The 18,596-nt window shown below is 31.4% G+C and overlaps 1 protein-coding gene across 1 annotated transcript in view; it reads left to right on the forward strand.

Moving 5' to 3' along the window:
• The first annotated feature begins 212 nt into the window (after positions 1–212).
• LOC148307423 (atrial natriuretic peptide-converting enzyme-like) overlaps positions 213–18,596 on the forward strand; it is a 231,209-nt gene continuing 212,825 nt past the window's right edge. The window contains exons 1-2 of the mRNA XM_088263429.1: positions 213–634; positions 14,163–14,482. Of these exons, the coding sequence (XP_088119555.1) occupies positions 14,479–14,482 (4 nt within the window). The 5' untranslated portion in view covers positions 213–634; positions 14,163–14,478. The remainder of the gene's footprint in view (positions 635–14,162; positions 14,483–18,596) is intronic.

Genomic DNA, 18,596 nt, shown 5'->3' on the forward strand with positions numbered 1-18,596 from the left:
TCTTTATGGCGTTTTTTAAGGGGTTGATTCGAAGTGTACATACATTTTTAATGTTTTTTTTTATACCGGCATTGGGTGTGAATGAAGTTGTCAGTTGTCAGCCGTACTTCGTGCGGATTCGGTCCTCCCTTGAAGAGTAATTTAGCAGCGCGTACTCCAGCCGCCCACGCTGTGTCCCCCCCTCGCCGCCCCAGGCCCCGGCGAGCTCCGTCAGTTAGCCTCCGGTGTAGTTTAGTATTAGTAGTGTGCTGGTCGCTTTTCCCGGCTTCTTTATCTGTCATAATTTGCCGCGCTTTTTGTCCTGCCCGCCCGGCTAGTTCCCGAGACCGCCGCCAGAGCTCGGACCCGCGACATGAATGAACCACCCGTGAAGGGATAATTTTCCCTTTTTTTCGGATATTACATGAAAATGAACCGAAAACTAACGATAAAACAACTAATAATAAGTAAGAATAATATAATTTAAATCACGAGCTTATTATTTTCTAAATAAACTAGATCTGAACAGTTTATACGTGAAGGTTAGATAAAACTTATTTGTGAATGAATCTGTGTTGTGTTTACCTATCTCCATATTGTGGAGTGAAAAGTTGTGCTTTTGTTTTATGAACCGGAATATTTAGGACCAAAACAGGTATGATCATTATTATTACGATAATTTTTGCTTTATTTTTATTTTTTATTTATATAAATAGTGAAATTATGAACGTATCAAATTATTTGCTAGTTATATGGATGTTATACAAAGGCCTTTGTTTGCGATCAAAAATATTTTGTTCATTGAAACAAAAAGTATTTAAAGGTGTCTCAACTTGACACGAAACATCGTTCCACTTCATGTGAAGAATATGGAAATCTGTGCGTCCCATGGCTTACGACCTGGCATTTGGCTGGCTTAAGCGATTACTATAAATTGACATCTCATATGGACATAGGGAACATAATCCACTGTCTGATATGATAAATGATATAGATTTTGTGAAAAATAAGTAGGATTAAAAAATATAAATATTTTTTGATATTGACAACTTTATTAAATTTATGAGATAAAAGATACACAATTTAAAATTACGTTTATTCAATTCATGAAATCATTAAAAACATGTAGTATGAAGTAGTGTTATTTGATATATTTTTAAATGTTTAGTTTTTCTATACTGATTTCGGGTAGTATTTTTCGATAATAATATTAGTTTGTGAATAAATAGTCCGTGAAATGATAATTTCATATTTTTATAATAAACAGGTAAACACAATTACAAAACAAAATTAATTTTTCGTTTCTCTTTCCCCATGCCTTCACTTTTTAATTATTAAAAAAATATTCTCTCATATTAATTAATAATATTTTAGTAAAAAGATACTTAAAAGTTCATTATAAACAAACATTTATGCGATACATCTGTTTCATCTGACGTCAGTGAAGGAGCTCAATATGAAGAATATTTCTACTAATTTTAAAATTTATTTCTTTAGTTAGCTTATATTACATTTAAAACAGACTATTATTTACACTTAATTAACATCATCTATATATATATATATATATATATATATATATATATATATATATATATATATATATATATATATATATATATATATATATATATATATATATATATATATATATATATATATATATATATATATATATATATATATATTTATATTTTCTTACAGTTAACAAAACATTTATTTTTAAATTCTATCAGACTCTTTTTATTCTTCATACATTCAGGAATTTCATCATAAATTTTTAAACCCTTAGACTCGGTTTTTTTCATAAATGGCAGTCTTATTTTATCCTTATTTTATTTCATGTTTTTAAAATTATCCTATGTTCATAAAATTTTTTGTTCAAAACTTATTTATCCTTAAAATATTTGGAAAGTGTAGACATTATTCATAACTAAAATATTACGCAATCATAATGGCATAAATAATTTTTTCCACGTTAATTTTATTTGACCAGCGACCGGGTTTCGCCATCACAAGTCTGATGATGTCGGTTACGACGCAACCCGGTTGCTGGTCAAATAAAATTAATGTGGAAAAAATTACACAGTTGTTATTTTATTCTATAACTCAACTATGATATCCGTTTCACCCACAACGAAGGGTTGATGGTCCTTAGAGTGAACAATAAATATGGAAGTAGAACACTTCAATACATAATTCCTTCCATATTTAATTTGTTGCCCTCTTAAGGGCAAACAAAAATATGGAGCAAAGCAAAATAAAGGAATGTGTAAACGATCAAGAGTTAATAATGTAAAAATTTATTAATAAATTTTTATTTTTACTTTTTTTAATTTTTTATTTCTTTCCTAGAATCTCCAGCATGAATGGGTTCTTGAGATAATCCAGATTTCGCCCACTCCTTTCAAGAACGTCATAAATCAAAAAACTTGATTTTTCAGGAGAACGTTTTTAAAGTTTAAACATGTAATACAGTGTATTAAAAATAAATATCAAGCCACTTATTAATTTTTTTAATATGCAACAGATCTTTTTAGGTAAAACCTGAGGTTTTTTCTACATTCGAAAAATATTTAGTATATTTAAAAAAATAATTAAATAATACCTTTTCTACAAAATGCAAAAACAACACTTTCTGCCCTGTATCGGGTAAATATTAAGTTAAAATTATGCCTCTTTTGCTGGGATATAGTTCATTTTTTGGGCATTCCGAAAACATGCACAACTGAAAATTGACGATTTTTGATTTATGACGTTCTTGAAAGGAGTGAGCGATTTGTGAACTAGTATTTGGATACACAAAATGTTGTAAATAAATTAACTGGTCAAATTATAAGCTAAAATAATAAAAATGTAAATGATATTTTCTGGCGTTTCTCATGTATGTGATTATAATCCTGGATTCGGACCTCACATACTAATAAAAGAGTTTCTGCTCAATAAAAAGCTTCTTTTCATTACCTACTCAAAATGTTGTACTCTGAATTCTAGCTACAGGTTATGCAACACCGCTTGTCATGTCCCTACTTAGGATTTAAGTTAGAAAGTTTTATAACCTTTCCCAATATGTGAATGGGTTTACTCTCTATGTTTAATGTTACAAAAAATGAATGTAATTCGAAAAATTATTTGCATAAATATTCATTAACTCGTCGAAGATATTTTAAACATTTTATTTATTTATTGTTACACTTGCTTGTAAACAATTTTATGAGTATATTATGAGTTAGTAATTGAAATCTGTCCCACCGCATGTCCAGATCTGATACAGAAGCATCTAGGCTTCTTGACAGATCTACTCTTGCAAAGCATTTTTTAAAACTAAGTTGCGAAATTTATTGAATATGTGAAACAATAAAAAATTGTATCCCAATTTTACTGTGAATTTACATTTAAAAGCTTTCAATATATCTGTTACTGCCAATCTAAATAAATATATGTTAGTAATAAAGTTTTTACGTCAGACTAGAGATTTTAGTGACTTTGGTGATGAAACTAAAATCATTAGTGGAATGCAATGTACCAGAGCATATTAGAATTAAGACCACACCGATCTTCATTCTATTTGCCCCCATGGTGTCTTCTTTTAACCCTTATCTGCATCGAATGGTGTATTGGGTACTGCATCATACGAGTATGAAAGTAGTGTTATCTCAAGATACATAAATCGCGGGAGCTTTCACCAAAAGTGCGAGGATTTATTCATCAGCCGCGATCAATCGATTCACCACGTACGCTTATTCACACACATGGCGTACATTCATGTGTTATTCATGTGTTAACGATCAATCGTTAACACATGAAGGAAAGGTGATCAGCCCTGCACTTCAGGTAGGGTAGACTGGGTACGGTTGAAACAAAGGACGGTTGAAACAGAGCAAATATCTTGCAAACCGTATGCGGTAGGGTGAAGGGTCCAAGGGACGAACAAAGCGGGCAACAAGTTCAAACACGAATATCAGTGTTGCATCGCTCGACCCACGGTGCAGTTGCTTGTAGGAGGTCTTATTGTATTTTGATAACCAAAAGTAAGTATTTTTGTTCCGAGAATTTTCCTTTTATTACGGTTTCTATTGAAACGATATTATTGAGTATGATTTCGTGTTTGAAATGAAGCTTGTAGAACACGATATAGTGATTAGTTTTAATGTGTCATTATTGTTAACATTACTATTTTCTGTTTTCCACCTATTGGAGGGGTTGGGGACGGTTGAAACATTTTTTGTGGGTACGGTTGAAACAGCATAATTTTTCAGTTTTCCTGTTTTCTTGATGCCGAGAGTACGCGCAAGAAAGACTTCGAGAGGGAAGGTCGACTTGTCGAGGTATACATACGCTTATGAGGAGGTTAAAGCAGGAGATTCACTGCGAAAAGCGGCGGAGAAGCATGGATTAAACCACTATTCACTCATTATATATATACGAAAGCGAGATGCATCTGGTGAAGAAGAAAATGGGATATGAACCCCATAACGAAGTTTTTAATAAAGAGCAGGAGCAGGAGCTTGCAAAATACTTGCTACTAAAAAAAAAACAGAGAAAGAAGAGATAAGAAAGGAACATGAAATAAGGTTGAAACGGATGAAAACTAAGTAAGTCAAGAAAAGATTGGATGGAGAAAAAAGTAGAAGGATCGTTAAAGGAAAAATAACCATAATACGCAACAGGAATCATCATCAGAAGAGGACGAGTGCTATTGTCTTGTTTGTCTGTCACTGTATTCAGAGAGCAAATCCGGTGAAAAGTGGATACAGTGCACCACTTGTAAACTGTGGACTCAAGAAGACTGCACAAAAGGTGGTCTTAGCTATGTTTGCCACAATTGCGACTCGGAATGATCCCAAAGCTAGATTTTCGCTTGATTTATGACTAATCAAAATGAAAGAAGTGTTTCCTTTTAGTTTATTCACAGATTATTTTCGTTTGATTTGTTTTTTTTAAATGCCATTGTTTTTAGTTGTTTTTGTTCATTACATATCTGTAGACTGATTAATATTGTCATGCGGTGCCATAATTATTTATAAAACAAACATAAATAATGAATAAAACGTCTTACAATATTAAATATTGATTTATTTGCGTGTGTTTCAACTGACCCCAATCACTGTTTCAACTGCCCCTGGTATGGGGACGGTTGAAACAAATCGGATATATTTTTTAAATTTGATCTGTTACTAAAAATAACACACCGGATACTGAAATAATACTTCCCATTAGTAGACAGAAACACACTCTTGTATTTAATGCATCTTCATCATCACTTGACTTGTTAAGAACAATTCTATGGACAATATAAGCAAAATTGTTTCAACCGTACCCAGTCTACCCTACCAGTCAAGGGTAATATTGAATACATATTTAAAAAAAAACACCTTTATTTTTTTGAGCCTTCCCTACCCCTGGGAATCGAACCCGGGACCTCTAGTACGGTAGCCGAGCGTGCTGACCATTACACTACGGAGGTGGATAAAAGTGTTGCATAAAACTCCATAATGTAGTGGTTAACATGTTTGGCTACTATACTGAAAGTCCTAGGATGTATTCCCAAGGGAGCCAAAATAAATATGAGTGGTTTTTACTAAAATATTCACTTTGTATTAAAGCTCAAGACTGACACTTTGCCTTTATATAATAAACGATCAAAATAACATTGCATCATTTTGATGCAATCCCTATGCACCATTGGGTGTGGATAAGGTCCAGTTTAACGATCTTTGGATTTAGCACGAAAAAAACTGTTGTTTTAAAAATCCAACACGTTTATGAATCACCTTATAGAAATGGGTACATTTTTTTTAAATGCGCGTCGCACGTTAAATAATTGCGTTTGAATAACTTTAATTAAAATAATGTGAAACTCCGCTAACAAATGATGTCAACCGGATTCTGGTGATAATGAATATATCCTGCGCCACTCGTTATCTTGTGACACAATTACAACGAAGGTCAATTAATTATAATTATAATTTCATATCATTAAACTTAACTAAACTCTAAATTAATAATACAAGTCTTCGTACGATTACGTATAATACTGAGAATGGTTAATTTTCATACCTCACGTGACAATTAAGAAATTGCCTTAATGAGTTTCGATGGCGGGAGCTAGCATCTCATTTTTTTTTATATTAACTTACGCAGAAAAAAAATAGTGCTGTATATTTTGAGTTTGTCCAAATACTTGTTCACAAATCTGGATTATCTCCAATTATTGGAGTTGTTTTTCATATATTATATTTTGTCATCTCATCAAAGATGAAGAAGAATATGGAAGTCTGAGCATTTAACTGAGCAAGTGATCACTTTACACACGTGTAACATTCATTAATTCTACCCATTATTGACAAATTCTTGGTTTTGAAACTACTCTAATTCTACTCACTACTACTCAAATTCTTGGTTTTGAAACAGTTTTGAAACAGTTTTGAAACATTTTTGAAACAATTTTGAAACAATTTTTAACCATATTTCATCTCACCACTTTTTTTAATGTTGATTTTGAAACAATTTTTATATGTAATCAAAATCATTGAATCAATTTTCACCTCACCAAAATTTTAATATATTATTTTTTGAAACAATTTTTATACGTAATCAAAAACATTGAATCAATTTTGAACTAATTTTCATCTCACCAATTTTTTTACATTTTAATTTGTTTATATCCATATTTTTAATTCGAGAGATGAAATATATAGCCTTTTGTGTATGGTACTCAGGGAAAAAGCTCGGAAAAATCTTGCGGAACATTCTAGAAAGACTGTCTACACTACCAAGAGGATTTATGATTTTTTTTTTCAACTGATAATTTATTTTTCGTATGAAAATTCAAGTAGAAAATTTATTTTATAATTTATGGAAAAAAATATTATTCAATCTATGTAAATTAAACATAAATATTAAATTGTTCGAAACAGTGGTGTGACTAATCTTTTTTAATGTTATCGACTCCATGGATGTTTCAAAGCTTTTTCTATATTTTTAATGCTTTTCAACCATTGTAAAATTAAATATATTGGAAATGAATGCAACATATTTCATTTCTTTTCCATTTTAACAGACTAAGCTCAGCAACGCGTAACAGAGTACGTCTAGAAACAAATATTTTATTACGAATAAAAGTAGTTCTTACAAATTCCGAATGAAATAACTTCCTTACATAGCATAAAATAATCTGCCGACCACGTTTTTGTTCCTTCATAATAGATGGATCAAATTTTGTAATCCTACAATACGGAAATAAAATGCCACTAAATTGTTTTTTTGCTGAATAATAAAGTAAATATTTTTTTCATCATTTAGGAATGCTAATATAATAAAAAATAAATAATCCCTTACCGCACCCCAATGGTGCATAAGGCACTGCTTCATATAAACGCAGTGTCATCTCGATCGATTACACATGAAGGAAAGGTGATCAGCCCTCCACTTCAGGTACCAGTCCAGTGTAATATTGAATAAATATTAGAGTGAAAAAATCACTTATATTTATTAAGCCACGGTAGGCGAGCATGCTGACCATTACACTACGGAGGCGGACAAATGCTAATATGCTATGCTAAAATGCTAATATATTTAAACAAAGTTGATATGATAAAGAATAATAGAGGGATGATGAAAATAATATATATATTTTTACTTTAAGTTTTTTTTTTAATTCAATGATAAATAAATGGAATTTCAACATTAATAATGTATCGATTATTATCTGCCAAATTTATTCAAAAATGTCTTCAAAATATGTGAGTGTAAAAAAATTAAGATATCTTGATTTACGACTTAGTTTTCTTATACTCCTGCGTTTTTCAAATTTAATTTCACCTAAAGCTAACACTATAAAAAATTGAGTCATTATTATGGTGTTAAATAATGACCCGGGAGATGTGATAATCATCCTTTATGAAATTCATAAAATATTCCTAAAAAAACTAATCAAATTTAAAGAAGACCTTAAATAAAATAAGTTAAGAAATAAATAAAGACTTCCGGTATGCGATAATATCAAACATATTATGTATGTCCATTGTAAGGTTGAGACATCTTTGACAAATTATACATAATAAAATAATGATATGTCGAATAAAGTCAGTCAAAGAGGATAGTCAAAAAGTAGTTTGATTTATAAAAAAAATAAAACATAGCTTTTAACCACATAGCTTTTGTCCGCCTCCGTAGTGTAATGGTCAGCACGCTCGGCTACCGTTCTGGAGGTCCCGGGTTCAATTCCCAAGGGGGGTAAATTAAATATAAGTGATTTTTTTACTGTCATATTTATTCAATATTACCCTGGACTGGTACCTGAAGCGGAGGGCTGATCACCTTTCCTTCATGTGTAAACCATCAAGATAACACTGCGTTTATATGACGCAGTGCCCTATGCACCATTGGGGTGCGGATAAGGGTTTTATTATTATTATTTTTATTTAACCACATTTATTTTGAGTCATTTTCTCCAACCGGTTTCGAGAAGAAAGTTTCGGTTTCTAGTCGAAACCGGTTGGAGAAATGTTCCAAATATCATTCATCATCGTTAAGTAGTTTAAAACAAAGTTTTAGTTTTATTTTATAAAGTTTTATAAAATAAAAACTAACTAACCATCACGCCGCTTCACAGTAGGGGTAGGCAGAGAGAATAGAACGCCACACCACTCTGTCTTTGCAAACATTCTTCGCCTCTTCCACGTTCATGCATCTTCTCATACACACCCGCCGATTGTAAAATATGCCATAAAGTATCTGTAAAAAACATTCAAGAAAGTAGTTTGATGTTGAGAAATATTATTTTACCTTTAGATTGAAATAAAAATCAAATTGACATGAATTTTTGTCTTTTTTCTTTGTATTATTACACATACATTTATACAATATTTTTTTCAGTGATTTTAAAGGGATGTTTATACAACAGTAAAAAATAGTATTGCGTAATGTACCTACAAACATTCAAGTTTGGACATTGTTTTAATTAATTTTGCGAATTTTACGCTATAACGTATTTGGTTTAAAACTGGTTTCAATGTCCACACGTATTCGAATCATTAAACAAAAACGTAATCAAGGCACAGGATAAAAGTTTCACAGAACAAAGGTCGAAGGACACTAATTTAAAGTTGGGCCATCACACACGATACGTTCTGGGTCCGTTTGTTTTGTTTCGCGGTCGGGAATAGAGAGTTGTTGTCGGGCGTCAACATTGGAACACGTTCGGCTTTGTTTCTAGGGACCATTAGGTCCCGACTTCACGTTAATTCCATGAGATTTGCTTCACAGAGCGACACGCGCTGAATTACCACGACTTTCCCATTTACCACATTTAATCAGGAACTTTTGTGCTTTTATAAAGCTTATTTTTCAGCAAAAATAAACCGTCTTAACAATTTCATGAATTGTATGAATTTTTCTGTACTACGAATTTTCAAAATTACGAGTTTTATAACTGAAAACATCGAGTTCTACAATAGAATTGGAATCTGAAAAACTAAAATTTTTATCAAAAATTTGTATTGTAGCAAAAACCTGATAACTGTAAAATAAATAAGTATCTCTATTATCTCAATCTTGTGGATTGGTTTGCAGCAACAAATGACACCTCCTTCGCCATTCCAGTCTATTATGCGCCACCCTCTTCAGCTCCTCAAACGTTGACATTTAAGATATATTTTTCTCGTTTCAAAAATATTATGTCATTAACACAGCCTTAACATCTGATGGGATGGACAACATCACGTCACACATACATATGTGTATTATATATATATATATATAATATATATATATATATATATATATATATATATATATATATATATATATATATATATATATATATATATATATATATATATATATTTATATATATATTTATATATATATATATATATATATATATATATATATATATATATATATATATATATATATATATATATATATATATATATATATATATATATATATATATATATATATATATATATAAACGGAAAAGTAAATTAAAAATACAGATCGAAATGTATTGCTGAATGTCAAGCTTTTCAATTCACATGCAAGTTCGAGTACTACAGAATTTTATTTGTAAGTCCTTTGAGGTGACTAATGAGATCTATTTATCGGTAATATTAAAAGAAATGAGAAAAATTAGTTATCTTTGCGTTATTATATGATATGAAATATTAATTAATTAATTAATCCTTGCTGAATCTTTGATATTTTGGCTTCTTATATTTTGGACGAATCTTTATGAAATTGATTACGAATGGTTTTGTCATCTCATTATGTTAATTAATTAAGTAAGAACCTATCAAAAATCGCGATTCAAGTCTGGAAATATTGTATGAATATGCTTTTAATTAATTAAGAAGATTAAACCATTGCTTAAATTTTATATTCTAGATTTTGTAACGGGTCGTTTCATGTAATCAGCAAGATAACTTAAACCTTTTTAGCTTGAGCACGGAAAATTTTATTGCACCAATAGATGTCTCTAGTGAAGTTCTAGTGATTCAAGAACAATGTTTCTAAATTGGTTCAAATATAAATAAATTAACTGGTCAAATTATAAACTAAAATGATAAAAAATTTCTGGCGTTTCTCAGGTACTTATGTGATTATAATCCAGGATTCGGAGCTTACATACTAATATAAATATATTATTACGAGACCAGTTTAAAAGGTCAATTCAATATAAACAAAATATATTATTTAAGATAGCTATGTTTGTTTTATGTTTTAGAAAACATAAATTAAAGGGTTTTACGATGCCTAGATTTCGGGTGTTCAAATCATAAAACGTTTGGCAGCGCTGGGGGTTGCACGTGAATTCAAGCATTTTTTTTAAATAGAATATTTATTGGAATAAGACATTTAAAATGTCAAATATATCGAAAAAATATGAATATTTTTACTTCTGGACCTTTTAACATTTTTTACAAAACCATATATTTATTTCGAGGAAAAACAATTTTTTCAATACAATAACGGTGTTTTAAGAATAAAATTCAATTACCTAAAATTTTACCTGTGTTTAGAGAAAAGAAAGTTGCGATTTCATATTTAATGTATTTTGGGCTTAAAGGATTGAAGGTATTGTTTCATAGTTTGTTTATAAATTAGCATTTTTTATGAGCACTTGACACATACGATGTTAGTTAACCGCCGTCAATAATTAAAAAAAAATTTGCTCGTTGTGATTAAAAGTTTGGCCACCCCTGAGTATTTACCATATTTTAAAATCCGTATACATTTTTTGCTTAGAAAATGCAACTGATTGAACATGCGATTACTGATTTAAGATTTTAATGGATATAGTAATCTATACATCTTAATTTGCGTTTTTGTGGTACTAAGAGCATATTAATCCCTCCCGGTTTAATGGTGTACGATGATTAAATGAGTTGAGGTCACTGAGGGTTCATTATAGTTGCTCTCCAGCGTGAGGTTAATTGCTCGATCGGGCTATCAGTAGCCGTGTTCATGCGTCCACTTACTAAGGACTTAATCAAGCGACAGATACGCTTTTTGTGAGATAATCTTTTATTATTTACAATGAAAATGGGATAATAAATCGGCAGTGTAAAGGCAAAGGGGTGGGTATATCTGTCTCAGACCAAATTTTATAGGAGAGCAAAAACAAACTTGTGAAATTGAATAACTCATTTGTTTTATGTATTTTTAGATGTACATATCGTAATAAAACTAAATAAGTATTGCAACTACAGCTATATTCTTTTGCCAGATTATGGAATACACTATCTTATACATTTTGTGGAACAAATACAGAAAATGAAAAAATTGACAGATATACCCCTTTGACATTACACTACCAAAATATTTACCGAATAAGGCGGATCGTGTGAATAAATTAATATTTAATCTTGAATGGGAGGTTTTCAGAACTGATTAGATGAAATACGCTAGTAGGTGCATTAGAATCTCGTCTAACAATTTGAGAATTGATCTGATATCTTTATCATTTCTAACCTCCTGGTACCTATCATCGAACTGAACAGACTTTTTTGATGATGAAGGTAATGACGAAACGTGGTCGCTGGTTGAATAAAATACAAGTAGAAAAGGTATTCAGATGTGGTTTTATTTTACATCAAATTGGTTCCATCAGTTTAAAAAAAGTTTCATTCAACTGTCGGATAATATTTTTTTATTAAACTAACTGACTAACTAACTAACTAACCATCACGCCGCTTCCCTGCAGGGGTAGGCAGAGAGAATAGAGCGCCACACCACTCTGTCCTTGCAAACATTCTTCGCCTCTTCCACGTTCATGCATCTCCTCATACATACCCGCCGATTGTTACGACTCCTAACCTAACCACTTTCAAGTATTTGGCATACCTGATCGTGCCATGTTTTTCTCGGTCTTCCTCTGCTTCTTTTCCCACTAACATTCGCCTCATAAATTCGTTTTACCGTTCTTTCCTCACTCATTCGTTCTACATGTCCAAACCATCTCAACACACCTTTCTCAATTTTATCGATAATGCTTATCTCAGCTTTGCATTAGTGTAGTGGTCAGCACATTGGGCTACCGTACTGGAGGTCCCGGTTCGATTCCCAGGGAGGGGGTCAAATAAATAAAAGTGATTTTTTCATTTTAATATTTAAACAATGTTATCCTGGACTGGTACCTAAAGTGGAAGGCTGATCACATTTCCTTCATGAGTTAGCGATCAAGATAACACTTCGTTTATATAATGCAGTACCCTATGCACCATTGGGGTGCGGATAAGGGTTTGAATGAATGAAGTAACAAAACCAAGTCGTTAACAATACAATGTAATACTCAAGTTGTAAAAAACAAGTGATTTTTATTCATAATTAAATATGAATATTTTTCTTTAATCTTTGTTGATCCGACGGTCTCAGCTTACTTATTTTATTTGCTTGTAGCTGACAGTTTGCATTTGCGCTATGTACGGTTTAAAGCTGCAGCCGGCTTAAAGTTTGCTTTTTCACCTAATCTCAGGCAAACGGTTATGTCAGCTATGACAGCCCTTTAAAGTAAACCCTGTAAAGACTATAAGCGGCTTACCTCGCACAAAGGTAATTAAAGTTGCTGTCGGCTGACGTAAAGGCTTAGAGTGCAATCAGTCAGGACTCGCGACTGTTTCTACAGATTACAGAAACGGAGAAAAATATTCCCTGCATTATTATTTTCCCGACAGAATTCATGTAAATGAAAATTAAACTCGAAGCTGATCGAAATAAATCGAAACTCGGTTGTGAAATAATCGAAACTATTAAAAAAAAAGTTATCATACGATCAGGGATATTATATATTTGAAAGCGATCAAGCAAGGAGCCGAAATAATCGGCTGGTTGAGGAGATGCACGAATGTGGAAGTGGCGAAGAATGTTTGCCAATACAGAGTTATGTGGTGTTCTATTCTCTCTGCCTACCCCGGCGGGGAAGCTGCGTGATAAACACTAACCGAGTTTATTTTTTTTTCAAAAGGGCACTTTTTCTCGTGGTCGCTTTGTGCAAGTGTTTAATATTTTTTATATTGAAATAATTATGTTGATAAAAAATCAAATTAAATGACAAATCGATAAATAAAATTATTGAACTTTCTTGTTTTTTTTTCTGGCATTAAATACTTATTTTGAAATTAAATAATAATCATAATGATCTTGTCTAGACTGATGAGTGATTCACCCCGAAAAATTGATAATGAACATTATACAATGAATGGTTGAATAGTAATGAATATACCACTGGCACTGTTGCCTACAATAATTAATGATGATTAATTTCCACCAGTCTAATTGAGCTACGTATAAATTAAAACAAATAAACCATTCTTTGTCACTAATTTTTCTGAAAAGCCCTACAGCCTATATATATATATATATATATACAAATATATATATATAAACCAGCCTTAGTCACTTAGACAGTTTTGAGCCCTGTAATTACCCAGACATCCAAATTTTTCTTCATCTGTGTATGTTGAAATATCAACATAACTTAATTCGAATTTTCGTTTCGTTTTGTTTTAATTTTTTTATTATTTCTTAATTGAAATATAAATGTAGTCCAGACACAGTAAAATAAATTAGAGATAGGTAGGAAGTAGGAACTTATAATGTAACAATACTGCTTTTTATTAACTGTGTTTTTTTTCTGTGTTTTAAGAAGGTAACAAAACTATGCTTATTTTTTTCAGAAACGAACGTGTAAGGAACAGTTTTACCTTGATCTTCGGAATTAATGGTATGTTTAAAACACTCCACTGAAGGGCGTGGTAAACGGACAAATATTATTGTATTGTACACTGATTTTTAAAGTTTTATAAATGTGCTAATCTTAATCTAAGTGTAATCGTAGTTTCTGAGCGTGCAAAAATGACGTGATGTAATAATAAGTTAAAAAATACGCCATTAAACAATATTTAAACAAAATACATGTGTTAATCAGTGAAATTTGACTTAATTTATCGAAAATTGGATATCCTCATTCTTCTTGCTGTCTACACAAAATGAATGGGTGAGTTTAAATTATCTCACTTCTAGTATTTTGATCATTTATGATTTTATTCTTACAATCAATATTTTGTCTTGAAAATTTTCATGTGCTCGTTTCACATCACTTTCGACAAGTAACATTCAATGAGTGGGTCTTGAAAATATTATTCGATCTACAAAAAAACTGTTATTAGATTTAAGTTTTGCACTAACATTTCTTGGTGGAAGTTCATTTTATAAAATAAAATAAAACTATGTAGTTTTTTCCACATTAAAAAAAGGAATAACCCTCAAAGCGTCTATTTTAGACGCTTGTCTGCAGGTAGGATAGTAAGGATAGGGAAGGTTAATGTAAAAAATACATCAGAAACACCCAGACCAATTTAAAATAAATATTTCATGAATTCATTTTGCAATTTGCGGGAATCGAACCCGCGACGCCAGTTTCGCAGTTGAGCGTCTACCCAACTTCGCCACGGCGCCTATCATGAATGAATGAATTTTATTCGACCAGCGACCGGGTTTCGTAATCACCAATTTGATGATGTCGGTTACGACGAAACCCGGTCACTGGTCAAATAAAATTCGTGTAGAAAGAACTACATAGTTGTTATTTTATTCTTTAAAAAAATATTATTTGGTAACATACAAAGGAGGGTTATTATTTTAGTCGTTTGTTAGTTTACATCCTGGTCCCCATAACCACGTTAATTTTCTTCATATCTTCAAAAATGGCAGATATATGAATGATTTCAAACGAATCAGAACCCAAATCTGGCGGTGTCAAAAGTCTACGTAATCGGAAGGCATATATGACTAGACGAAGTAAAGGAGGCAAGGAGTGTTTATCAGGACAGAAAAGTGTAGCGTTTCATCCTCTCTGCCTACTTCTGCATTGAAACGGGGTAGTAGTAATTGTAATAATAGTAGTAGAAAAGAGTATTTTTTGACATCTCATCAAAGATGAAGAAGAATATGAAAGTCTGAGCATTTACGGGGCTGACGACCGTCATAGGCTGGTTTAAGTGATCACTTTACACACGTGTAACATTCACCAATTATACCCATTATTGACAACCACACTACTCAAATTCTTGGAGATCTACATATATATATGAACCAATTTTAAAACATTGTTCTTGAATCACTTTTTTTTTGAATTACCTAACGTCCAAGTGAAATCTAGCTACGGCTTATGCAACACCGTTTATCATGTCCCTACTCAGTCTTCAACTTTATATGTTTCATAGCCTATGCCTACTTGTGAGTGGATTTACTCTTTATGTTTAAAGTTACTATAATTTCCTGTAATTCATGAGTGAAAATTCTAGGCAAAAACACTCGCGTCTTGAATCACTAGAACTTCACTATAAGAGACATATATTGGTGAGATCTTCCATATTCTTCTTCATCTTTGATGAGATGTCAAAAAATAATATGAAAATACTCCTATAATTGGGGATAATCTAGATTTGTGAACAAGTATTTGAACACACTCAAAATGTTGTAATAAATAGTAGTTTACATATAATATTATAATATGAGACAGACACACAAAACAAAAACAATTCAAGAGGAAACAAATAAAATACTTGTATTATTTTAAAACATCAAAATATAATGCTAATAAGGTTTACACAACATAAAGTAAACCAGAGAAGAAAAATTGGTGTTAAGAATGCATTTGAAAAATCCGTTTAGCATTCTCGACAGCATTTCTATTATACTCTAATAGAAAAATATAGCGTATAAACAGAGATGTGAAAATTACTTGAACATAAAATTAAGACGTACAACATACTTATACAATACAAGATCATTGGAGTAATTTGGTATAATGCGTTTTTAGTTTTTTCTAAAGATCTTTTATTCTCATTGTTTCAGGAGAGCATTCCATGCCAAAAGCCTTGCATTGGCAAAGGGACTCTCGCCAATTCTAGTACGCTAATTGGTCACTTTACTCATGATAGTTGTTGCTAATTGATAGTCGTTGATGGTTGTTGAAAATTGAAACGTCTATTAGCTATTTCGTTTGCAATGCACAGCTTAAATAGATACTCTAGAGCTGTAGGTACATGAATTCTGTGTATGTATTTTTTTATATATAAAAGTAGGTATATGTTAAGGCCCAACATACGACAAATCTCTATTTAATTTTCTTTTACCCAGGTGAAATTTGACGTAATTTAACATTTTGTTTAAAATATTGTTTTTTTTTTTTTTAAATAAGTTTTTCTTCGAGTTAAAGGTAATGATTAAAAAAAAGAATGATGCACAATCAGGTATGTCGAATACTTGAAAGCGGCTGTGTAAGGAGTCGTTATAATCGTCGGGTATGTATGAGGAGATGCATGGATGTAGAAGAGGCGAATAACGTTTGCAAAGACAAAGTGGTGTGGCGTTCGATTCTCTCTGCCTACCCCCGCGGGGAAGGGGCGTGATGGTTAGTTAGTTAGTTCGTTACATTTTTTATTGTGCGCAGAGACAAAGACCGGCTTCTATCGTTGCCGGATGCTTATTAGATTGTAAGATGTACTTGATATAAACGACCGAATACGGTATTCTCCCTTAAATTTAAAACACGAATTTGATTAAAATTAGTTTTCTTTGGTAAGAAACAAGAATGAATAATTTTGGAGGATTCTGGTTTTAGCAGTAGCACATATATTTCATTTATTTATTGTTCAATAAATGTGTGGCTGTTGGGCAAGGCCATTAGGTTACACAAGCGACGAGGGTACAACAACTGACTAATGTTGGTAGACGTTGTAAGTTTAATTCCTTGAAGTAAAGATATCAGAAGGGAGAATTTAGTGATGACGAATGACGCAATCTCGGAAGATGGCCGTATTTGTCAGTCCTGTCCGTGACGGGCGATTTATCTACTCAGCTCAGCACTTATCAAATAAATCCACACATTGCTTACAGAGATGTATTGCCGCCACGTTTTGGGACTTGGAGTCCCACAAAGATATGATTTGTGGATACAAAATTATCGTCGTAGATACGAAATTTTAGATGAATCCTGAAAAAATACAAAGTTTCTATATTAAAAAAATTAAACACTTGAATATACCAATTAATGAGTTTTATTTATATATATATACGACTAGTTTCGAAAACTTACAGACGTTTTCATCTTCTGGTAAAAATTAATTTAAAGAAGATTTTGTTAATACCTTAACAGAAATGAAGAATTCACAACGTTTTGAGTGTGTCCAAATATTTGTTCATAAATCTGGGTTTTCTCCACTTGGGAGTTAATTTTACATTTTTTTGATATCTTAACATAAACGAACATATTGCTCACTCCTTTCAAGAACGTCATAAATCAAAAATCGTCAATTTTCAGTTGTACATGTTTTAGGAATGCCCAGAAAATGTACTATATCCCAGCAAAAGAGGCATATTTTTAACTTAATATTTACCTGCTACAGGTCAGAAAGTATTGTTTTTGCATTTTGAAGAAAATGTATTGTTTAATTATTTTTTTAAATATTTTACAAATGGAAAAAATACTCAGGTTTTACTTAAAAAGATCTGTTGCACAGTAAAAAGCTTAATAAGTGGCTTGATTTTTAATACATTTTACTATATTTTTGAACTTAAAAAAAAATAAAGTTTTATGTTGTATGACGTTGTTAAAAGGAGTGAGCGATATGTTATTAGAAATTAGGTGCTCGGATTGGAAGGCACATTTCAACACGTGTCGAATACAGAAAATATCAAAACATGCAGGCATCCTTAATTAACCTGTCAGGACTATATTGGTTTGGTAACATTGGAAAAATAAAATTAAAAACGGCTCGCAGTCAATTATGGTTCGAGTAAAAAGGATATTTAAAGAAAATAATAACAATGCATCCCATTACTATTTTTTTATTTATTTATTTATTTCCAGAATGGAATGGAGACTAGCGTCAGTATATAGACGGCATGAACCTATTGTAATCTGTTTGTAATAATTATTATTTCATATGTTTTATAAATTAATTCAGTTGAAGGGTTCATGAAAAAAAAAATGTTATTACACTAAAGTAGGTATTCAAAGTAAGTTCAATAAAGTCTGAAATCTTAGATTTACAAAGAAAATTCACATAAAGTTGTCTGAACATTCCTGTTTTTTGTTTTCGTAT

The sequence above is a fragment of the Brachycentrus maculatus genome, unplaced genomic scaffold (assembly GCF_059751285.1).
Source record: "Brachycentrus maculatus isolate JH-2025_06_01 unplaced genomic scaffold, ASM5975128v1 h1tg000199l, whole genome shotgun sequence".
NCBI lineage: Eukaryota > Metazoa > Arthropoda > Insecta > Trichoptera > Brachycentridae > Brachycentrus > Brachycentrus maculatus.